This window comes from Erithacus rubecula (assembly GCF_903797595.1).
Source record: "Erithacus rubecula genome assembly, chromosome: 4".
Taxonomy (NCBI): domain Eukaryota; kingdom Metazoa; phylum Chordata; class Aves; order Passeriformes; family Muscicapidae; genus Erithacus; species Erithacus rubecula.
The window spans coordinates 47,960,547-47,986,419 of record NC_136686.1 but is presented as its reverse complement, the minus strand read 5'-3'; the positions used below and the strand labels follow the sequence as shown (position 1 = coordinate 47,986,419).

Genomic DNA, 25,873 nt, shown 5'->3' with positions numbered 1-25,873 from the left:
TTAACCAGGTCATTTATAAATGCATTTATAAAATAGCACAAGTCTCATCACAGATCTCTGCAGAAGGACTATACTGATAACACACCTTCACAGCAGATACTCACCTCTCTAATTTTAAATGTAAATGTAGGAACTTTTACTCAGGCACTGTTTAATTGCCTTTAAAGCCTTTGATTAGGGTCTCAGTCAAAAGAGCTTTGGAAATCCAGATATTTTGTGTGAGTGAGGTCACACTCATCCTGGTTTTAGTCCTTTTAGAGAACTTCAAGATCAGAAGGTAAGATTTCTCAGTCTTATGGCTTCAAAGCCATACAGACTTGAAAATAGGTAATAACTACCCAAATTTCCTTACTTTTATCCTTAAATATCCTTCTATTATAGTTCCTTCATTTTTCAGGGATTTAATACAGTAAGTATTTAATACTTACTGGCCTGCATTTCCCTTAGCTCTTTGGAGTTTTTTGTGTTTTCATCCTCCCATTTTGATTCTGATCTCCCATTCCCCAGAAGGATGGCAGTTCTCAATGAGAACTTTCACATACCCACAGGTAATTCAGGTTGCCAGCTCGTCCTGGCAACTTAGAGCTGTCTGTTTTTCTCATTTATTCCATGAGGGGGTTTTTTAGTTGCTTTCGTTTTTAAAACATACTGTACTGAAAATTAAGAATTCTTTTGCTATGAACAAAGTCTTCTTTATAATATTTTACTTCATAATAATACACCAGTACAAAATATTCATTTTTCTATCTCTGTAATAGCCTTGCCCTCTCTGAGATCTACTTTTAGCTTCTTACCATCATTTGGCAATAGAGAGTCTCTGTAAGGCTTCTTGCTTTGGTTATGCTTGGAGGAAACATCTTAGAGTAGAATAAAATGACACAAGAGAAGTGAAACTGTGGAAACTTTGGAGAGTGCTATGCATTCATATATTTGCTTTCATTTTTCAGTGTTTTGTGGTAAGAAATGTTTATTGCAATTCTACACATTGTGTCAAGTCATAAAAGAGTATTCAGAGAAATCATTCCTTTTAAATCTGGGACAAGGAACTTCATAAAAATAAAGAAAATAGTATCATTACATTTCTCTGTCTCTTCTGATTTTTTTTTTTTTTTTGTGGAGCTTCTGAATATGTATTTTCTTCTCTGACTAACTTAACTTTCAAGTAAGGTTGCCTATATCTTGATGATTTCTCTTTCATTTTGTATCTTTCATAAACAATATGTAATTAGATTTAAAATAAAATTCCAGAATGTTAGTCCATAGTCTCACCATTTATCTGCACATGGTTACCATCTGACATGAAAGGTTTTGTACTGTTGATCTTAGGAGTATTATATTTTCACATGCACAATTCTATATATAAAATATTTGAATGTCATATAGATTTTTCTTAGATGGTTTTCCCAAAAAAATATTTCCAACAGAATTTTGTGGAACATTTTGGCTTTAAGGACTTGAAAATGCTTCCCCTTTCTGCTGTTTTTCTTATTCACTCTCAATTCTACATGTTCTGTCTGGGCTGTAATTACAGCAGGTGCAAGATCTACTTTTTACTGTGTTTTATTGGCAATTGGCCCTTCTGCTTTAGTCTTAGATCTGTTCCAAGGCTGTCCAACATCAGGAAGAAGTAGCCTGAGTTCCCTTAGAGTGTGAATCTTTAGGGAAGTGTGTAACATCAGTCTTCTAGTGTCTCTTATGTGTGATACAGCATTTAGAGATGTAGCAAGAGTCTATTGTTTTTGTAGATTGTCTCATTTTTTATGAGTCATCTATTATGAAAATGTTGAGAGTAGATTTCTCATACTTAAACCCATGTTTTTATTCAGAAGTCACTTGTTATCAGTTACTATTTGTCCAGAACAGTGGAATGAGAAAATGACCTTTCAGGACTGATATGCTATGTGAGTTTGTGCTGCTAAATGAGAAGCACTATTCTCTCCATATAAATAACTATCCATCTCCTTCCAAGTGAATATGATCTTCCCTTTTTCTGAGGCTTGTTGAGCAATGCTGAGAATAGGAATTTTTCACTAGCCCCTGTGTCAAAAATCTTGCATCATCTAGTTCATCCTTCTTTTGTGGAAGCTGATCATGTCCAAGGTATATGGAGCACAGAGGAAGGTGAAATGAAGAATTTCATTTAATCTGTATTCTCCTTTTTAAGTGGTTTGCCTATTAGCATCACAGCCCCAAGCCTCTGATGGGAGATGTCTCTAAATAGTTACATTTGGAGTAACTGGTTTAGTTGATACTTATTTTTTAATGTGTCATTCAATTAGTGGTTTTCTATATATTAATCATGTAAGGATCCAGAAAAAAGTTGTCAATGGGGTTGTCTTGTATTCAAAGCTAGAAGCAAAACACTTCATCCTGTTGCAGGTGGCAACTGAAGCTGTTGTCTTCACCCTTGTTTAAAGAAGGGCTACTGTCCTATGATGAAAAGTGTTTCCAGCTACTATAAAGTTTTAACAAAATGTGTCCTCATTATATTATTAACAGAGGCACGTTTTTCAATGTCTCAGAACAAATCTGCAGCGGAAAAGCCTCAGAGAAAATTTCAATAGAAATCTCAATAGAAAATTAAATATAATTCACATATTTCTAAGAATTACCATAAAAACGTTCTGCCTGTTTAAGGTTATATTTGCCATCTTAGGCAGTGAAGGAATGCCATTACATATACTTACCATCCCTAAACATTATACATTATTTCATTATTAATTTCAACTGCTTACTGCCTTTACATACCCTTTTACATTGGGTAAAATGATATTATATTAATGCATGCTTTGCTTTTCAGTAGAAGGGCATTAATGAATCCTAACTAAAATATACCTGCATAAAAGATTATTAAAATTAAGCTGGTTTATTATCTTAATCTGTTTTAGTCACCATCAGAATTGGTCTTTTTCATTCAGTTGTGAAGAAAGGGCATGACCTACAAGCAGATGTCGGAGCAGTCTGAGAACTGCACACAGCAGAAGGCTCTATTATGCCAGTTTTATGTCAGAATATTTGAATAGTCAATATAAACAACAAAATGCTCAGTCTTCAAGTTGCTGCTGGTTGAAGCTGTGCTTGAATGCCATGTGGTAATGCACTGTCTTCATTTTCTGTGATAAAAACTCTCTCTGCTCTGTCTGCTTATAATCTGGAAATCATCCTTCTTGTATTTATGTAACATAAACCATGGACTCTGCAAAAGCCTTAACACAGTTGCCTTTTAAAGGAAAATTTAGATATTTTAGTTCTTGAATATAAACTCCTGTAAACAGATAACAAAAATTCTACATTAAATTATAAAATTTTAATCTTTGATTTTCTACAAAACAAGCAAACTTTTATCTTGCCAATTTGAAACTTTTAACTGTTCTTTCATTTGATTGCACATCCTGCTTAATATAAAAACAAGCGCTTTTAGAAAGCACTGAAGTTTTCCAAAACAAATTGTTTCTAGAAGAAAGGATGCCTTCTAAATTTGGTTTTGTTTTTTCTATGTCCTTGAAATGTAGTTTATTACAAAAATGTCTTATGAACCTTAGCTGAAGTATCTTTTATTTTGTTTTTCATAGTAAATTCTTACTTTGTTCTGGCAAGATGGCAAATTCTTTTTGGTCAGCCTTACTGCTCATAACCTGTGTGTCTGTTAGAATATCAATCTGTTCATTACTCTCCTCACACTCTTTGTTTTCATGACACACCAAAATGATGGTCTATGTTTTTAACAAGGAAAGCACATTCAAAATATTTTTAAATTTTTTAAAATATGTAAAGATGCAAAAAAGCACCAGTATCAATGATATTCCAGAGGAAAAACGTCAGGCATGTTCAGTTAGTTTTTCCAAGGCTGTCTTAACAAAGCAGCCTTGCTTAAGGTAGCAATTCACACTCTGAGAGGCCACTAGGAGAAGCTGTTTCCAAAGTTGAGGGCTGGAAACAATCCACAGTCAGCCCAGTGTCCATGTCTAATTCCCATTGGAACTGGAATAGTTTTATCTTACGTGCTGTTTGTCTTCACAATAATCTTAATCCTACAATTCATCAAGTCACCTCTGCAAATTATTGCAGGTTTTAAGACCTCTAGAGATCAAAATAATTCTAGATGATGCTCCAAGCCTCAAAGGATTATATCAAGCGAGGGAAAAAGAGTCCATTGCAACAGGAAAACTGAATTCCACCACCTAATCAGTCAGCTTCTCTAGAGTAACTGCTGTCAGGACAACAATCTTGCAGTATCTTTGCAGTTAAAATAAGTTTTAAAATTCTGGTCAACCTTTACTTTTCATTATTGTACTATTCATTATTTGAGTGGTTTATGGTTAAACAGCTATTTTCCACTTGAATTTACTAGCTTTAGCTCATAAGGTATTTATTTCAAATCTCTTCTGATATTTAAGTCTGAGTGAATTAAACAATTTGACTTGTGACCAGAGACAACAGTACATCTGTGCCAGTTAGACTGTGATCTAAGCAGATAAGACATGCCAATCCAAATCCAATTGACAGAGTGCTCAAAAAATGGTAAACTAATATAAGTGAGAGAGAGAAGGCTACTCAGGTTTTGAGTGTTCACTGTTTCACCTAGTTCTCTAATTCTAAAAAAATGTTGTGAATAATAAGGAGGAAAAAGATTGTGGAGAAAAGGAAAATCCACACTCCATTACCTTCTTGAGAAGATGATGTTAAAGTGAAAACTCTTCTTAGGGCAGTCCATCACTTTTCTTGGCTGAGTTCTAGTAAGACAGGTCCCAGGCTGCAATATCAAAACTTAGTACTGGTTTAGAATTGAAAAAAATCAACTCCACAACATCTGACTCAGTAGGAAAGACACATTTGTTGTTGCTTTTAATTGCAAAATAGTTCTTGCATAGTTTATGGATGACCTAAATCTTTGTAAACTAAATGACTTGCATGAGTCTGATTTTCCTTGCAGGCACAGTAACACTTAAATAAAAATAACCAGATCAAAACAATATTATTTCACTCAGTCTCCAAAATAAATAAAGAAAAAATATCCAGAAGATTAAATGAGTGGGAATTTTAAAGTACTTATCTAATTTTAATATTTCAGCTTATCTCAGAAACAGATTCTTTTTTTTTCTATGGATTCTTTTCTAATCAGCAGTAGGTATATATTCCCTAAAGTAGAAAAATTATCACCAGCATGGTATGTCTCAGAACTATGTTGCAGAAATGCATTTTTATATTCTTGTTGCAATAAAGTTTGAAACAAAAACCAAAATTGTGATTCAGACTTCATGCTATTTTCTAAAAGCATATTTTCAAGAGATGAGATTTGCAGTGCTATAGGTGGAAGTTTTCCAACACCTTTTTGTGTACTCCTTCTTGTGGGACATCTGCTTCTATGCAAACATATATTTAGCAGTTCTGAAAATTTTAGTTATTGTCAACAAAGCTCCTTATGACAACAAACTCAGTGAAGTGACAGGTCCCTGGTAGTAGTGACCCTAGCCTTAGTGCAGGATGACAGATATGACATCCTACTGGCTCACCTTTTTCACTTACTGTTATCTGGACCCCTAGGTCCTTCCTGACACATATAGATGACATGTCTCAGCAAGGCTTAATATGACAGAACTATTTACTTTATCAGTCTAGAGCACAATCTCTCCTGACAATGGAATCACACAGTGCAATTTACTTAAATTTGAGCTCATTCCATTTGTCAGAAGGCTGAGTAAAGTATCCTGGCATCCATCAAAATAGAGAAGATAAGTTTTTTGCTCTTTCACATCAAATTTATGCAATGGTGTATTGATGTGCCTGACTACTTCCATGCCCACCATATCTGATTTTTATTGTTGTCTTCACAATAATTTAAGGAAATCAAGCATTCTTTCCACCTTGACTTGACAGATCACAAATATAAGTGATTTAAACAGTGAGAGAATTGTTTATGTCATGACCAGGTACCAACTTATCCCTTCTAGTTTTAAGCATAGTGCAAAAAGTTAAAGTAACAATTTAGGAAAAAGGTGCTCACAGAATCCTAGAATGTTTCTTGGAACATTCAGAAAGTTCTAAGAAAGAATGCTGTCCTTCTTTATGTAATTTTACTACATTTTTTTTCAGTTCTAGAAACACTGAGATAGTTTTGGAGGCTCTGGTGAAGATACAGAGCAGATCCACACAGTGTCAGGTTCAGAAACTCAGATGAGAAGCAGTAGCTGATGTGTTACCTTGGAAGTTAAGAAAGGAACAAGAACATTTCAGATACTTCTTTTTAAAGTATGCTGTATGTGGGGAACTTGTGACTACATGGCAAAAATAATATTTGGGAACTGTGTATTTAATTTTTTTTACTTTTGTCATCATTTTAATATAAATATATCTGTAACACTTTTAGGCTATGACTAGACCAATTGTATGTTTAACATACTAAACATAAGCTTCTTTTTAATTGTTGTGACTTAAATTTGATTTTTAAAAAATGCCAGTGCTTTTGTTTTTTAAAGCTACTTTTTTAAATTTAGTTAGATGCAACTTTTAGTTACATCTTTAATGCTGCACCTATATGGAAGTCTTGATTACATGATGCTATTGTCAGTGTAGAATGGGAATCAAACTCTATCCCTTCTATGCAGGATTCCTAGGTGTTGCCTGCTGTGGCTTTTCTTGCTGTAGTTTCCCTTCCACCTTTACTTTAAAATCACTTTTAGCCATATTGTGCCTCTAGGAAAATAAACAGAAGATTCAAGGAGATGAAATTTAACAGTATTTGAATAGGCCTCCCTACTGTGACAGTAGTACTAACTTGTGTTCATATTGAGGTGATGTAGAAACAGGACTTGAATTCAAAAGTTCAGCTCAAAAGTTAAATTCTTTGTCCAATTGCAGCCTGTGCTTTAGCTATATTCACAAGTAACTGTTTATCCTCTGAGGCAATGAGAAGCAGGTAAGAGGAGTTAACACTCATGTTAAATGAAAACTTTAGAAATAAAGATCATTGTCCAAAGACAAATCAGCATGAAGGGATGTCAATGATTATTAAATATTTAATATTACAGGCCAGATGGAATTGGAACGGTAACTGTGGAAGAGAAGGAAAGGTTTGAGGAAATTAAGGACAGACTTTCCTCCCTTTTAGAAAACCAAATAAGCCATTTCAGGTGAGTGCATAATTCATTCAATGATTGCTACATTTTTTCTGGAAGATTTTTCTCGTGGTGTTTAATTTTGGTCTTGGTTTTGGTCTTTTTCTTTGGAATGAAAATAAAATGGTCTGCTTGCAAATAAACAGCAAAATATGGAATAATTCATTTACACAAGTGGATTTACTTGAAATTTATTTGTGAAATATGTAAGTTGATAGATATGATAGAAAAGATTATGCAAGAATATAGGCCTTGATTTTGTTGGTTTTTTTAAAGTTCAAGCTTTTTATAACTCTAACCAGGAAAATTGTCTGAATGAAAGTGATTGTGCCTTAACTATTTCTGGATTACTATGGATCAGTAAAATCATATGAGCAGAGAACATCTTTGATTGAAGGCAGCTAAAACTTGTATTGATATCTAATGTAATTTTCTTGGTTTCATGATATATTTTATTAAGTTATGATGTATCTTCATTAAGTTAAAGGTCATCATGCTCACTAAAGACTTTGTCCTATTAAGGACTGTCAATGTCAGCAGAAGATGTTTACAGGACTACAAGAAACTGAAGAAACATGAGATTTGCTGCTATTTTGTAGCAATTGATGGTTTATGAAACAGTATAAAAATTGCAGGTAGACCACCAAACCTGTTACTTCATCACACTAAGCCAACCTATCTGCCACTATTTGTCATATACTCCTTTTAGACTGTATTTGTAGAATTTTTTTTCTCTGTATCACATCATAACAGTTTCAGTTCCACAGTTTAAATAGTTCTGTGTGAAACAGAACTTTGGTTTGGCAGGGTTGACTATGAATTTATTGAATGCCTTTCTTATTTTATGAGGTAAATATCTCGTATTCAGTGGCATCATAGGTCATTGGGGATTTTTTTTGAGCATAGAGGACATAACAGCCTTCACTTGGGATTTCATATCCATATTAAACTGAAGAGAGATAGGAGATTGTTTCTTTTGGGGAAAAACTATGGTCTTTCCTTTCCTCTTTCCTCCCTTTTATAAGAATAAAGAGCTCTTGCAAGAGAAATTATACAGAGTGCTCCCTGCCTTCAGGCCTTCACATGCATGAGACTAATTACAAAATGTATAATAAAGTCTAAATGATATTTTGGGTTGCAACAAATAAAAATCTCCATCATGTCTGCTAACCTGCACTATGGGGTTATGTTGATGAGATTGGGCTGCAACAGTGACCATAGAATCTTTCTGCCTCAGTCTTGGTGGATTTTGAGCAAATTTAAATAGCATTAGAAATTCATCCTTGACAGTAATTAAATGTGTCATTCAAACATGAATGAGTTCATCCTTCAGAGGACTCTAAGGTTTACCTTAAAATCCAATTTAATCAATACAAACTGTGCTCTACCAGGTGAGGTGTAATTACTGTTTCTTTATGTGAACAAATATTAAAAATAAAATTTTAAAAATAGGTTAAGTGTCTGGATTTAAACTGTCAGTTTGGACATCCATGCTGTTGCATTTGTTACATTTCCTAGCTTATTTCAGAGACTTTCATGCCCTCCATGTTCAGATAAGTTTCATAATTTTTCAGTGCCAGGTTCTCTATGGTAACCTCTTTATCTTCCTCACAGAATCACAGAGAGGGTGTCTGATTGCTTGTTACCACTTTGGTTTCTTAATTGTGGCATGCATTTGCCTCCTACTTTTCTGAATTTTACCTCAGGCTACTTGTAGACTTCTTGCTTTTTTAAAATTGTATCTTTAAATTTTTTGCTTTTCTTTTCCAAGTTCGTTTTTCTCATAGATCCCATTCTTGAAATTGTATATGCATGTACTAAACGTTCATGTACTGGATTTTTTTGGCCTTTTTTTCTCTTTTGCTACATTATTAAATTATATGATTAAGAGGCAGTCAGCCCATCCTGTGCTAGTGGCTGTCATCTAAAGTAGTTCTTAAGGTACTTACACCTTTCCTCTCTGTCACCTTGTCTACCCACTGAGACACAGATCTCTGCCAGCCTCTCAGGCATCAAATGTGAGAGACAATATTTCTGGGAAAGCTATCATGAAGGTCTTGGACTTAACCTCTTGCCTGGCTGTGTGAATTTTAGCTCTGGAGTCTTTACAAAGCTGCAGGAAATAATGTTTTGACCTAATTTATAAGGCTTTATTTTGGCTGACCAAAATGTAGACCTAAAATTCACTGGTCTGAATCCTTTTATCATTAAAAATGATTTGACTATTGGAAAATATTAGAATAGGAGGCTACCATTCTCAGTGAATAATAATAAGAAAAAAAGTAATCCCAGCAAAGTAAAAAATCCTTTTTCCAATTGGGGATATCCCAGTAAGAATTTATGTACAGGATTAAGGAAGGTTACAGTTGCCTGATCATTGTTTTCTCATTGACCTCCTATATTGCATCATTCAGCAGACAAAAATTAAAAAATAAAGCTATGAATGCAATCACTTTTTTAATTTACATAATTTTAAGAGTGGGTATGGTTTAAGTTGTAGCTGATAAAATTCAAGGTAAGTGCTTTTCCAAGGTATTTTTAATATAATAAAAAATATTGAATATCTGCCAGTGTTTATCTCTCTAGAGATTAAAATATCTGACATTTTATCCTTGTCTTAATCCAATTTTAAAATAAAATACAATATATAGAATGCTGCTTTACAGGTCCAATATAAGTCATGGCTACATGAGAACTAGTACCTTTTTCCAGGAAGATGACTGGAAATTTACTCTTCATTAATTTAATTTAATTTAATTTGATTAAACTCTTCATAGTTGATAATTTGGAAGTGATGCTTTCTGCCTTTTATGGCTTTTTTCTGCACTTAGGTCTAAAATGTTTGAAATACTGCTTGATATATATGTACTCCATGGTAGACTACTGAGGCTTTCTGTTTTTTGCTAACATAATGCAAGTTGTATGCAGATACATCTTAAAGTAAATTCATAAAGCAGCTTTTATAATTCTGATAATTTTATGTTCCTCTTATTTTTATTTTCTCCTTTTTTTTTTCTTTTTTTCTTTTTACTTTTTAAGATACTGTTTCCCTTTTGGCCGTCCTGAAGGAGCTTTAAAAGCCACACTTTCATTACTTGAAAGGGTAAGTTTGAGAACATACTTTAAGTTCTACAAGACTGCTGAGCTTGCATTTTTCTTTTGCATTCAGGTTGCTGAAAGCAGGTTCATGTCTTCTCAGGTATTTTACTAATGGTATTAACTGGTTTTAATTTACTGCTTATTGGAATGATAGTTGTTGTTGTTGTTGTTGAGGCAAACAGCTGTTTTCTACAGGACTTACTTACTGGACTTTCACTTCAAGCCACTAAATTGTAGTCAGTGACTCTGTTCCTTTTTTATTTAACACTATTCAGCATTACCTCTAAAGTAGTGCAAGTCTACCCTACAGCCCCCCTTTCCTGCTATTTATGCCTTCTATGCTGCTAATATGGTCTACACTCATATGTAATATTAAAAACATTCTCTATAATTCAAATAATATTCCATAAATGCTGAGTTAATAACATCTGAGTCAATTTAAGAAGCAAAATCTATACACAGCAAATGTGACATGGGAAACCATAAATGTAAACTCCTTTCCAGCAAATCCTCTTGTATTGACTGGAAAGGAGAATACCTCATAATGATAAAAGCATCTCAGTCATCTCTGTGGAAAAAGGACTTTAAATTCCAGCAGAGATTCCAAAGGAATTGTATCAGCAGGAGTCTGATGAAGGTATGAATTCAAAAAAGCTTAGGTCCCAGGCTGTGTTGCTTTGCCAAAATCAGAGAGGTGTTGTCCTGGCAAATAGTTATTCTACAGTGCAGAACACTTCATGGATAGAGATTCTCTCTTAGAAAACCTCTGCCATGTTCAGAAGACACACAGGGAGTCTAGGTGTGCATGTTTTATATCACTTGCCATCTCAGTGATTGTAGTGCTGCTTGGTTTCCTTTGCTTTCTGAAACACCCATTTCCTCTCCCCATCCCTGCTGTCACAAATGTAATGCTGCTCTAGCTGGTGCTCAAGCAGCCCCACTGTCAGTCTTGACTGGCAATAAATGTGCTTCCTACATTTTGGGATGCAGAATGGGTTAGAACCATTTTATTTTACCCATCTTTGAATAATTAAAAAAACCAAAACAATCAGATCAAGAACAAAAGGTTTTGAATAGTGTAAATTCACTTTTTGATAACCCATAAGTTATTAATTTAAAAAAGCAAGTAAACACACATAGAGATGTCTTATTTGTGTGCAGGTATTCTAGAAGCCTGTTTTCCAGCAATGTCTTCCTAATAGCTTCTCTGTTGGTGAAATGCTTTCTTTTCTACCACCTCCTTCCCTAGACTTCTTGCTTTCTCCTTTTATCAGTAACTTTTAGATATATAAGGGTGTAACTTTTCCAGGGATTCACTTAAGAAGCATTTTCTTAAGGTTGTGAGGTAGCTGAAATTTTATTATTTACATGAGAATGTGAGAAAAACATATTTTGTTTACACCTACCTGTTGAAAGTTGATGGAGTGCAGAATTAAAGTAAAACTGAAAGTTAGCTATCAACAATATTTTATTTTTTAATACAGTAGACCAGAGTATATTATGCTGCATTCATATAAAGAGGTATGGATTCTCTGGTTTACCTCACTTGCAATAGGTGAGGTAACAACTCACACGTTTTGAAAACATTCATATGGACATTTCTTCTACTTGTCCATAATAAAATATTCTGCTGGAAGTTCAGTGTTTTCCCTGCCCACTATATAGACAACATTTTTTTTAACAGCAAGGGCATGTTGAATTTTAATAGCTTTACCCTGTTGAAGAGTCCATGGCTCTGCAATGGTGGAAGCTTTTCCACAGGTGAGAACCAAGCCAATTTCCACAATAACATCTTTAATGGTGACCATGATCCAGCCCCTCCATGGGATGCTCTTGTTGTGCTGTCTCAATGTCACCCAAACATCGTCCAGTCACTGACTGGAATGCTGGAAGATGCCAAACAGGAGGGATAAATGCCATACAGGCAGTCAAGTCAGGGCTGAACAAAAACCTTCAATGATGGAGATCCAGCTCCATCAGCTGAAATAGTTCCTTTTTGACTTCTGCCTTTAATCATTGTCAGATCTGTAGTAACTTTAAGATACTTTTATCCTTTTCCTGTGGGGTTTGGATAATAGTTGTAATGAGGTGGTATAATTGTCTCTGACACAGGTTTTAATGAAAGATATTGCCACTCCCATACCAGCAGAAGAGGTGAAGAAAGTGGTTAGAAAATGTCTGGAGAAGGCTGCCTTGATCAATTACACTCGACTTACAGAATATGCCAAAATAGAAGGTTAGTACAGCAATCAACTGCTGAAGTGGCTGTAAAAGCCAACAATGCCTATTAACTGCATATTCCGTGAGCAGCCTTTTCCCTTTCCAGAACAAACCCCTTCCACAGCAAGGGGAAATGTCTCATTAAAATCTCAGCTGGTGAACTGTGGAGCTTTTTCCTATTCATTGCTTTAATATGCCTCCTGGGACCCTGTTTGAATAAAAGACTAGGACTTCCTAATTTAAGTTGCCCTTTGTTCTTACTTTGGAGTTCTTCATACATTTAAGAGGTTGTTTATGGGTAATTTTTTTATTTCTCTAGCTATTTCTAGTGACTAAACTACTGACAGGAAATTCTTTCCTTAACAGCAATGTCACTGCCTTGAAATTTGAAAACTGTGTATGGATCCTTTTCTGAAGTATTTATAAGGCAGACAAATAGATAAATGCTATTTATTTTTGCTACTGTGTTACCAGATGTATAATAATATTCTGATTATTAAAATTCTTATTTCATCCTGATTGAAAATGAATTAAGGGACAAAATACTTGGTTTAAAGGCAATCAGAAGTTTTCTCTGAAAGTTTGGTATGTTCTATAAAGTATATCATGAAATTAACTACAATGTTGCTAAAAAAAATGGCCAGGATGCAGAATGTCATTTTACTATTTGTAAGCCTTATGTAGAACAAAAAGGAAGTCATAATCATCACATTTTTTGTCAAGACAGACTTTTATTCTCCATAAAACAAAAAAATTAGAAATACTCCTGCCCAAATGTATTTGAGAACAGAAATCTGTAAGCACTGGTTTTTTGGAGCTAATCTCAGGAAAATATTGAAGGATTAATTCTATTCTTTAAAAATAGAAATTTTAAGCATATTATTAATTTAATAGCATACATTTCTAGCAATACACCAGAAGAAACAGAGCTAGCTTAGGAGCAAATTGAAGAAGCTTCATGTATTTAGCAGTATTATAAAGGCAACTTTTTTTCCTATATTTTATCTCTGCTCAAATTCTCTGAAAAACATGAGTTAACCCCATCTCGCAAGTGATTAACAAAAGATCCATCTCATCACTATAGCAACCAGTATTATATCATGGAAGTAACAACATGAAACCATCCTAGTAACCAGTTTATCATAATTAATTATGATATCGTGTTGTGTTAAAGAAAAAAAGGATTAATATTATATCTGTTCTGGAAATTGAAAAGGAAAAAAATGTTTTCCTTAGTTGTCATTTTTTATATTTTATATTTTTAATGTTCAGTATTTGAGTAGTATCAAACTTGTTGAAACGAGTATTAAAATAGAATCACTTTTATAATATGACAAAAGCTTGCAAAAGATACCTAGACACACTGAAAATGAAATGGATTGAGAAGTTTTTTGTGGAGATGTAAATACAAATCTTTTCCCAAGATTTTTTACTATATCCTAGAGAACTGTGGAACTTCCCCTGAAGTAGCAAAGTTTGCACTTCAGGACATTCACACTGCTAACACTGAGGAAGCTGGAACAGCACATGAAGCTGACTCCCATATTTCGACTTGTTTACACTTACCTGCTGAAAGTTAATGGAGTGCAGAATTCTTTTCCAATCCAATTCTTTTTTGAATTTATTGCCTTTTGGTTGTAACACAACTAGATTTATTGAGTAGCTTAACACTCATGTAGTTGCAAACTCAAAGCACAATAAATCATTGCATATATAAAGAGAAATAGGTGAAGTACTTTTCTGAGAATAAAGTATTGTTGGAAGTGAAGGACTCCAGCATCATAACATCAGAAAATTCAATGGACTGGATTTCAGTAGCAATGAGACCTGTATTGGTATCTTTTGATACTCTGATCATTATAAACATCCTACTTTTGTACCAATATAAATGGGATATTTTTCAGCAATAGGTTTCATTCTGCTTCTTTAGGTTTGTAGGATTTTATCTGTACAATGAAGTTACATTCTTCTTTTGAAAGTAATTTCTTTAGAGTTTGCATTAAATGCTTACTCCTCAAATTGCATACAGAAAGCTTGGAATCCTTATCTTTATAATATTGCTGATGTTCTCAAATGTGGCTGGCATATATTTTGGAGATTTTTGTCCTTTGACTATTTCTTTAGTGAACAACATCATATTAGTCAGTCAAAATGTAATTATTACAAGATCATGTCAGCTGTAGACCAGTAGCAAATGCCTATAAAAGTAGGGATACAAAGGTTTTGATACAAATAATATTCTCATATTCTTACTTTCTTATATTATTTTAATATCATATTTGTTTCTGAATTCCCAAGCCTAATATGGATGTAAGCTCTGTGCCTGAGCTTGAAATAAAGACTATATAGGGCTAGTAAACAAATATATTACTCAGAAACATGCATCATTTCCCCCTCACATGAAAAAAACCTATCACTTGTGTGATGTACACAAGATTTAAAGAAGCTATTAACTCCTTGTGTAGCATTTATTCTTCTTTAATTATATGAGTTTTATTTCTGTAATGATGTTTTTCTTTCCCTATTTTTTTTTTTTTAGCATCAGCAGAAAAGGACTCAGGTGATTACTATTTGTGTGCATGTCTGCATGTATTACAGATGTAGTGTGTTGTGTCTGTTGTTCTTACTTTTCTTGATTTGAATAGTATTAAGATGCTGACCAGAATGTTTGTGAATATTAAAATTAATTTTGGTGTAATTTAGTCCCTGTATTTACACTGATAGTTAATAATGATGTACCTATTTAATAGCAGTTTAGCTAACTTTCTGTTTTGGAATATGATGAAATTGTATTTTCTGTGGAAGGGGTATAACTAAATGATGCAGAAAAGTTTAACTTGTATAATTCAAAAACAGTTTGTGTATTTAGAGAAATGTAATTTCATTGTCTTCTGCAAAAATCTGTTTCATAACCAGATTGCTCAATTTATTACTGAAGGTCTTGCTAGGAAAATTAATCTTGTGAAACTGGTTGTACATTTATCTGATAAAGATTTGTAGTGATGCATTTAATTTAGTGATATGTATATTTTTCTAGTTATAGCTGAGGTTTACAAGGATGGTAGTTCTTTGTGTCCCTAATTTCATGAAGATGCTGTGGTGGATATTCTCCTGTAGTACACGGAGGGAGTTTTGAGTTCTTATATCCCAATATTTAAAAATCATCATACAAAGAGCACAGCTGAAGTAGAATTTGCTGAGTAGAACAGACTGCATAGGAGTATGAGGGGTTGTGCACATCTATTCTGTGGAATAGAACTTTGTATTACCTGACATACAGACCCAAAGGAACATTGATTGTGGTGCTTTGTGGGGTTTCACAAACAATAACCACAGTTATGGGAAGGGCATTGAGCTGGTAGTACTCTTGTGATGAATCAATTTTCTATCTGGAAAGACAGACTGGTGTGATGACTACAAACTTGCATAAAGGTAGTTCAAAGAGGAGCTCCTTGCCAATGAGGGGCTTGAAAATTACTATTAAAACTACTTATTTTAACAACTGTGTCCATTACAGAAGAGTCAAAAAATTCCACTGGTTTCCAAGACTTCCACTGTTTAAAAGTCCTGTAAATAGGAGATCTGTTTGGAAATTTTGAAGAGGAGAGTGGGCAATGCCCTGGTGGAATGGGTTTTCATGCCATGATGTGTTAGGGTGAGCTGATGGGAGCTCACATTGCTCAGATGACCCTCTGATCACCAGGGGGAGGTTCCTTAGGCAGGGGACTCTGAGGCTCTGAAGGTCCTTCAGCAATTTCTCTGTAAAAGGTCAATCTCACAGCATCAAATACAAAATACTCTATAGACAGTTTCTCTTCCAGGTAAGATACCTGAACCTACATAGCACAAATATTCCGATTATTATTTTTATGCCTCTAGGTATTAAAGAAAGTATCTCTTGAAATTAGAAATTTGGAAACAATTAATTGAAATTAATTTAAAATTGTTCTTGAAATTTTAGATTTTTTTTTCTTTCACCTTTGCACTGTAAAACCTCGCCTGTGCACTTTTTTACAATGTATGCACTTTTATGCAATGTATGCACTTTTATACCATGTGTGTCACCTCAAATACAAATCTTCCTTGTGCCACACACTTGCTGATCTTAGTTTTTCTCAGGCTCTTTATGTGGGAAACCTGAAGCCATTAAGCACAGATGACATAGTTGCAGGCACATAAATAAATATAGAAAGTACTATACCTGATTTTGGTCATTTTACATTAGGTTTCTCCATGCTTTGAAAGAAACCATTGCCCTTCTTAAGACAGAATAGCAAAGTTGTCCCTCAAGTGACCTGGCAACAGATTACAGAATGGATGAGAGGATACCCTATCACATACAGTGAGTAAGTGGAGATTCACTGTGTGAGTTAGCTGAAGCTAGAGATTTAAAAGCTGCATTTATCATTTAGCAGCTTAATTAAATACCAGTTCTGACTAAAAATGCAACTGAAAATTAATCAGTAACTCCGAGAAAAATAATTTTATTGAAAGAAGTAGATAGACTGTGCTCACTGGAATTTTGTGTAGCACTTAGCACATTTCTCTGATGCAAAAGACAAAGCCACTGAGATGAATCCCAATACAATGACATTTTAGGGCCAAATCCTGCTCCTGTTTTTGTTTCTAACTGGACTCCTGCAGATTTCATAATGAACTTGATGGACAATATGCTTAGCCCTAATACCATATCTTGTAGTTTTGTGGAAAATAAAAATAACTATTTCTAGATAACTGTTATTTACCCTTTAACTTGTGCACTATACACTGGTAATGAATCTTGAATTTCAGGAGTGTCCTTGTCAGGTAGTACAGAGGTGAATATGCCAAATCTTTTTGTTGTGGGAGCCTTTTCTCAGAAGTGTGGTTGCCAGGTTCCCAGGTCTATTCCCCAGGTGCTCTCAATTGAACAAGGCTCTGAATGTTTTCCCAAAGACAGTGGTTACTTTCCTAATGGCAAACAAGGTGGTATAAGCAGCACTTCCATCAGCAACATTTGTTTACAGTGGGGATGATGTTTTATTGAGAGTCCCCATGGTTGTACTGTTATGAGTATAGAATAGATTGTTTTAACAAAAATTAGATTTGCCATGGGATTTATAAAGGGTTCAGCATGTCATTCCTTATTACATGTACAGCTGAATTTCTCATGGAGTAGTTAATCTGCTCAGTCAGTGTAATTACCATTATGAAAAGAAGAGCAGGAAAGCTACTATTATAATTTTGAACTATATCTAAGAACTCCCATATAATGCCCTGATAGTTTGCAGCAAGGGTTTATAATTTGTCAAGGATATGAATCACAGCATCAATACATGAGAATCTCTCTTTTAGTATGACCCATTTTCTTTTCAGCATATGCTGCCTTTGAGGCTTCACTACCTGAAAGTACTTTTTAAATCATTTTGTGTATGGCTTGTATTCCTGCCTTATTCAGCATTTACCTTATATTAAATCTTCCTATAAATAAGATTGAATATAAATGGACCTGCCAGATTCTGAGGCCAGAGGCAAACAGCATTCTTCATATGCATTTTGCATACTTCCTTATGCAGAGCCTATAGAAATTTGCATTATTCTGTCACCTGTTTTCTCTTCTTCAAAAAAGATGGCCTTCCTTACACAGACTTCTTATTTTTTTACTTACATTTTATACCCATTCATACACACAGAGTAAGGAAATGCATAGTTACACATTCTTAGAAATTAATGTTTTCCCTATTAAATTTATTAGAAACCTGAATGGCTGATGATTGATTAATTCTGCTATTGCTGCTGTTATTGCCTGAGAAAAGACAGAAATTTACACATAAATGCATTTTTCAGCACAGAGGCATTACTCTGCTGTGCAGATATGGAAGGGATTAAAGTGGTAAATGTCTGCAAAGCAAACAGGGCAGTTTCTGTCATTGTCCATGGATATTAATATCTGAGACAATAGACAGATTGTAAAGATTTGAATTATTTGTCATTTGTTTTTTAATTTACTACTTTAAAAAGACTGTAGTAACTCAGTATACTGTGCTTCTTCTGCCAAACAGTTTGAATAAAAGGAATAAGAATTAATTCCATTAAAATTTGAGCAAATAATTGCTCTGGAGTATACAATTGCTCAAAGACAAATCAGTTTTCATGTCAAAATTTGTTTCTATGAGAAAGACTGCCAAAGGCTGAATAAATGTTAACTCCATACAAGAGAAGGTCAGGAGAAGCTCAGAAGTTTGCTGGCTTTTAAGACATTGATCATTAACATACTCATTACATACAAATTTCTAAAGGAAGGACAATATGTAAATGCCCTCAAGGCTCAGAAGGCTCTGTCCAGCTTAAAAAGACTACAAACCTCATTGAAGCTGAGAAGGCAAGAGGAGGGAGTCATTGTATGTGGAGAGGACTTGATTAAAGTTCTCCATGCATGTTCATTTCACTGGACAAACAAAAGTGGGTTGCACAGCAGCATAGCACCTTCTTGGTCTCTGTTATGTGACTAAATGGAAATGGGGATATGGGCAAACATCCCTGATTCTAGTTTTGGACCAGAGGTCTGTGAAAGAATCCCCAGATTGTTAGGTCTGCATGTAAACATACCTACATCCTCCTTTCACAGTAGGGCTGAGTCAGTCTTTGTCCCCCTGCTTCCCCCACAGGAAGGTCATTTCAAGTCCTATTTACTGTCCAGGTGTATCATCACTCACAGTAAAATAAGTTCCCAAACTGAAGCATGCCAACCTTGTCCTGTATCCCAAATGAGGAAAGGACAGTTCCATTCTTCATTAGCATTTCATCATCTGCAGTTCCTCCATGCCCTATGATGCATTTTTAGACAAGAGTTTAGTACTCATGCAACCTAGGTGTTCATCACCTTGTCTCTGAGTAGCCACCTATTCCTTTTTACCCCTTCAGGAGTTTTTCTCTGTTAAAATTTGAATTCCATCTTCTTGAACATTGGTGACAAGAACTCTGCAAAGTCACCCCCATGAGATGGCTTGCACAGTACTAGCAGTACTGTTATACCAGGAACATTTTATCTAATGCAGCCAAGGAACACAGATTCTGATGTCTGTATCATCCTTAAGTCACACAGCCCTTCTGTGAAAAGTTAATTCAACCCAGTCTTAGAGTTTTGATCATTTTGAGCTGACATATCCCATATTTATAGGATATGTTTATTGCAGTTCATGTGTCAAAATGTATTGTCCCTTCTTGAAGTACTTTAATATGTTTTTATTTAACTCTTGAAGGTATTTTAATATGTTTCTCTCTCCCATTCTTTGGAATTATCAAATTCCTGTTACTGCATCTATCTGTTTCCTGTGTTTTACACATTGTCATTGTGCTCCTAATATTTATTCCTAAGTTTCTGATGAAAATGTTAAGGAAGTTTAGATGAATCTTCAAGGTATCTCTCAAGAATCCTTTTTTGCACGTTCTCAGCACTGCTTATTTCCTTTCACTTGAGGCATCTTCTTTATACCCCACACAGGTTCTTTTTTAATCATCATTTTCTTCAGCTTAACTGGCATTTTTCCCATGAGGCACAGTATTAAATGCTTTATTAAACTCAGAATAGATGAGGTCTAGTGAATTTCTTTTATACAAAATATCCTATCTAGAAAAGCACAAGTGTAGTTCAACCTACCTTTGCAAATCTGTGTTACATTTTATTCTATTTTCTGTTCATTTTATGTCCTCAGTTAGTAATTTCTTCAAATTTTGTTTCAGTTAATAATTTTCAACATCTCTTTTCCCTTCCTCTTGCCTGCCAGCATTACATTTCTTGTTGTCATTTTTCAGTAAGGCTCTAAAATGTGGAGTCTTAAAATATTCTGTTTTTTTAAAAAATACTTTTTATTAAGTCTGCATTTTCAAGTGTCAGTTTTCTCTCCATCTGATAGGTGAGTTATTAATATCAGGAAGTGCTGAGAATATGAGTTCTTTCTCCCATTGAAGCAAAATTAGAAGTGAGGAAAAGAAGGAAAATACCAACTGCTTGTATCTGTGTTGCCAAAATCAGAATACAAAAAAATTATATATAAGTGCTTTGATGATCAGCTGGAAAAAAAATGAGATTTTTCTTCTGCTTTTACCTTTTTGATTTTCTTATTTTTATGCTTTTCGATGAGTCAAGACTCCCTTTTTTGAAAAAAAAAAAAAACCAAAAAAAAAAAAACCCCAAAAAAACCCCACAAAACTTGTGATTGTCCCATGAAGGCAATTCCATTGAATACTATGACAAATTTTAAAAACCAGAAAATATTGTAGCATGACACACTTAATAAAATGGTAGATCATGGAGTGGGAGATGTAAACTCTTTTTACAAATCTCATAATCTTTCTGTACTTAGCTAATAATGGTAATTAATTCTACTTTTTCCACCCTAGAATTTAAATGCTATTAAAAATGTAGAAAACAATTATGGAAAGACTGCTTTCAGCTTCATAATTACAGCTAAATTCCATTATTTGTATAAGGCTAGATTTATTTTTTTTTTAATCAGAAAAATAAAAAATGTCCTTCCATATCTACCTCCTTACTTTTTAATGCAGAATTAATTCTGTGTGAAATTTCACAAAAATTTAGCACTGTCAAATCTAAATTATCTGTGGGCAGTCATACCAGTTTTTGGTTAACTGAAGAGTCAGTCCAGATTTAGTAAGGTACTTGCTTCTAGCAGGTTGCACATGTTAAAAAGACAAAATGAATGCTGGAGCAGAGTTGGTTCCATGAAGCTCAAATTATGATGTGTCTGTATTGTCAATTCCATTGTGTCCTGCTTTGCTATAAGCCCACTGAGGCTGTGAACTTGGGAGTTTCTCAGCATACTTGCCTTTTTTCCCACATCTCTGCCTGGAGACAGGTTGGCTTTCCTGAGTCTCTGGTTCTGGACATGCTGGTTTGAAGAAAAGGAGGAAGGATGAAATAAGAGGCAGGGGAAACAAGTAAGGGATATATGCTGTGTCACTGAGGGGGAGGCTGGCAGGCCAGAGACAGGAGTCTCGTAGTTCATTGTACTCATAACCAAGAAAAAAATACCTCTTTAAACAGCAGATTCCTGTGTTCAGCAAATGTCAGTGAGAAATTAATCACACGTTTAACAGCTTACATGCTGCGGAGAAAATGAAAGAGGTGAATTGTGCATTTGTCTTCAAAGATAAACTCACTTGTGGAAGGCAGGCTTAAGCTAGGTTTTAGACACACTCTTGTTAGGTTTTAGACATGCTGATTGCCTCAGAAAGAGGACTGGGGAGAAGTTCCCTGACCTGTGTGATGCAGGAGGTGAGACTGCATGATCTGGGTCCCTTGTGGCCCAAGGCTCTGTTGGTTCATGAAGCAGTCACTTTTTCATTTCAGTAGCTGTTCATTCAGTTAACTTAGCTCATTTAACAATATTTTTTCGGTACCTCTGTGACTCACTGGTAATGCATACTTGAGAAAGCATCCATTATTTGCAAAGCCTGATTTGCTTTTTCGTTTTGGCAGGATGTGAAGCTGGAAACAGATGATTGATGGCTTTTTCTGTTTATTTTCTAAAAGATGTCAAGCAGCATATTTACTGACTCGACTCCTGCTGCAACTTGTTAGTTTGAATAGTGTAAACACATCTTAACAACCTTTAGTAATTGTTGGAAGAAAGACATCATGAATATAATGAAAACTGACGGCACTGATTTCTGTTCCTGTAGCTCCTTTATGCTTACAAAGACAAGTATAGTATTTGGCTCAGGTGTTTTGGAGGCTCTAAAGCTTCCAAATAAAAAATTATTGCTAAAATTTATTGCTGCGTCATATTTCATATACACTATTCGCTTGGTTAAAGAAAAAAGAAAAAAAAAGTTAATATTTCATTCTTTATTTCTCAAATTCTCAAATTACTTCATAGCCCCTTGTGCATATACTCATATAAATGGTGGGATCCATTGCCTTGCTCAATGTAATTGGTACTTGCCTGAGACCATTCTTCCCTTCATTGTGAGCTTATCACAGTGGTGAAGTAGGATAATCTCACAGTTAGGTGGTAAATATTTTTTCCTCCTGCTCTCCCTAGTAATAATAATATCTGTTCAACAGCCATTTTTAGGCCATCTTGGGCTAATTGCAAGTGTGGAATAAGTGAATTTATTGCAATGCAAAAATGCAACATGAGATTCAATGTAATTATTAGAATTACTTTCTTAATAATTTAGAGCAGACCTTATAGGATATAATTTTTGAATATTTTACAGCTTAGTTCATTTTATTAGGAATGTATGCAATTATGAATGCAATTATTTTGTTTGCTTGGTTAGTGGTGAGGTAATGAAGATCAGTCTGAGTTTGTAATAAAATGAGCTGTTTATGCTGAAATCTCATGTTCCAGTCATGCTCTGTATTAATATCACTGGTTTATTCTTAAGACTCATTAAAATCAGTGACACTGCTAGTGATGTATATCTGTATGAATTGTACTTGCTGTGTTCAGGGAGGGGAGGACACTGACCACTAGAAGAAAGAGCAATTTTGGTCCAGGATAAGTAGAAAACACTGGTTTAGTCTGAATCCAAAAGTAACCTTATAATATAAAACCTTAATAACAGGCACTTGGCCAATCCTTTCTAATCTCTCTTGATTTAATATGTTTGTTGTTATATTCATATTATCATAGCACAGTATAAAAATTGTAAAGGCAATATAGTACAGTATTAATAACTGTGATCTTGGCATTATGAATGTAGTTTCATGCCTGGTGTGTGCTTTGTGATTGACCCATGTTCCTGCTCTCCTTCTTGAGCTAAATTCTGGTTTTAGAAAAAAAAACCAACTATTTCAGCATATCTGGTTATATGGTCTCTTTTAATAAGATTTGAAAAAATTCTTTGCAGTTGCTTAAATAACTAATTTTCCTGCTTTGTTTCTGCATGAAAACAGTGTGGGATTTTAGTCACTTTGAGGTAGATACTGAAGATTCTAATCTGGTGTTTCTTCAAAAATTGCATCAAATCTGTATATTTCATCACTGTAATATGCATTAGTGTGTTAATGCTGGAGAACTGGACAAGGTCACCTGTCCTTAAAATGTCTGCAGTGTTGCTTTGACTTGCTAGAAATATTAAGTGTCAAAAATATTTATTGCATGCAGATTGATATTCTTACTAACACCAAGGAGATTATGTCAATTGTTTAATTAATCTGCTAATGTTCTGTGTAATGGTGAATGCAAAGTGGGAAGGAAATGTCAGCAGAATTTTCTGTGTATGAAGATGTGTATTCACATGATTTGCTATCCATGTGATCCATAAACATGCACAAAAAATGAGAAAATGGAATTCCTGAAACCCTCACTGACCTTTTTGGCAGCTTTATATGTTCTCTGCAAACCTGGTTAATGTGACCATACATTTTATTTGAATACATTGTACATAATTTCCATCATTCCATGATTTTTTCTTAACAACAAAAGCTTTATTAAGTAAACAAGCTCTAATAGCTAATGCTGAAGTTATCCCTACCAATGCAAATTGTGTTGTTGGAACAAGTTACTTTTACTGATTAAAATATGTTTGTAAAAAAATTCTGTTGGACTCTTCCCTTACCTCTGTGATTCTTTCTGAAATCTAGTGCTATGATTTTTTTATTTGCAAACTAATTGTTGTTCAGTTTCCTGTAAATATTTTAGTTACATTTGGTTTACCTTTGTTGTTTTCTTTCTTTTTGAAGTGTTCTAGACAGAATGAGTGAGCTTCATGTCATTTGTAAGATCTGAATTTGTGCTTCTTTTAGGTAGAATTTTTAGTAGGTTTGTGTTAATTCTGTTATAATCTCCTTATTTCATAATGCTACTTTTCACTATGAAAAAAATGCACATTCACCTTTGCTGATGAACTGCAGGTAGAAAATTAGTTACTTGAATAATCATTCATTAGAAATTAGTTGTATGAATTATTGTGGTTTGCATTTTTCTTGTTTTTAAATATGCCTAAAATGGAATGTCTTCTTTTGATGAAACATTTGGAATTTTTGACTGCTGCAAAAGGTATGAATTTGCTGATGACAGTAATGAGTCATCTGACAAGAAGACATTGTACTGACAATAATAAAAAAGGTCTCCACTATCTGCTGTCATTGTATATATGGCCTTGAAGAGAAAAATAATTTCCTTGTTACAAAAGTTAAGCATCTAATACACTGATGCACCTGTTATTTCTCACATATTAAATCAGATAATGTTTACAGTGGCCACTGGTGCTCTTGTGAATTTTCTTTTTAGTGATCTGGACATTCAGCTTTGTTTATTTGTATTAAATTATTATCCTTAAAACTTGGAATTTCTTTTACTTCCGAAATTTGTCATTTTGCACCATTCCCATTAGTTTCTGACATCATTTTCTCTTACTGTAAATCATATTTGCCCCTAAAGCAATTTTGGTTTACTTTTTATATTCATATAGAGACCATGAATCAAGCAACACCTGCCAGAAAACTGGAAGAGGTTCTTCACCTTGCAGAACTCTGTATTGAAGTTTTGCAGCAAAATGAAGAGCATCATTCAGAGGTGAGGCTGTAATTGCATTTGCTGCAGAGAATGGTTTGTTCCTAGATTTTCTCTCCCCTGATGCGAAGCAAGTCTGTCAAGAAACATTTTAGTTTTGCTTTCTGACATATGTTTAAGGCAGTTCACATTTACTGAGGAATAAGAGACTTGAAGCTTATGAAAAGTGAAGTGAAATAAATCTCTACTTCAATTCACTTGAATGAGCAGTAGGTTTAGAAACAAAAATTAAAGAGCATAAAAAAGAGAAAGCATCTTTGTGCTGGAGGTTATGGATATTAGATTATAGATAGAAAAATAATGATAGTTATAATAATCTCATTCCCATTGCTCTTCTGTTGATTGGGAAAATATGCTTTTAAACTTGTGCTTTTAAAACTGGCATTGTAAGGTAGAAGAAATGAAATAAAACAATTTTATGTTTCTTACCTTCACATCTTTTGCTTCATGATTCAGAAACCATAATAGCTAGAATTCTAGCACCTCTTATGTCAAGTAATTGTAAAACTTTACTTGGCCAGATTCACTTGTATATATTATTGAAATTTAATTAATAAATACAGTTTTCTAAGGTTCAGGAAACTGTTTTTAAAATGTTCTCAAAAATATGCAAAGGGATAAACATTATTTAGTATATATAGTTATAAAATATGATCATTCAAAACATCTGGTTTTATATCACACTATGGAATCTGGTTTTTAGCTTACATCTGTCATGTGTGAACTTGTTATAGATGTTTTATCTTATACTGAAGAAACAGCTTTTTTGATGATTTTAAATTAATTCCCTGGAGGTCCTGTTCTATGCTACTGTTGCCACTGTGTTACAGTGTAATGATTACTTAATAAAATGTATATATTGTGGTCTTTGTCTTTTGTGCACCTGCATGGCTGTAAGAAAATCGGATTTCT

At 34.2% G+C, this 25,873-nt stretch overlaps 1 protein-coding gene across 2 annotated transcripts in view; it reads left to right on the top strand.

The window, feature by feature from the left end:
- CADPS2 (calcium dependent secretion activator 2) overlaps positions 1–25,873 on the top strand; it is a 280,136-nt gene that overhangs the window by 196,014 nt on the left and 58,249 nt on the right. For both annotated transcript variants that reach the window (XM_079303954.1, XM_079303955.1), the window contains exons 14-17: positions 7,029–7,130; positions 10,155–10,218; positions 12,327–12,450; positions 24,861–24,964. In XM_079303954.1, coding sequence (XP_079160080.1) covers positions 7,029–7,130; positions 10,155–10,218; positions 12,327–12,450; positions 24,861–24,964 — 394 coding nt within the window. The remainder of the gene's footprint in view (positions 1–7,028; positions 7,131–10,154; positions 10,219–12,326; positions 12,451–24,860; positions 24,965–25,873) is intronic.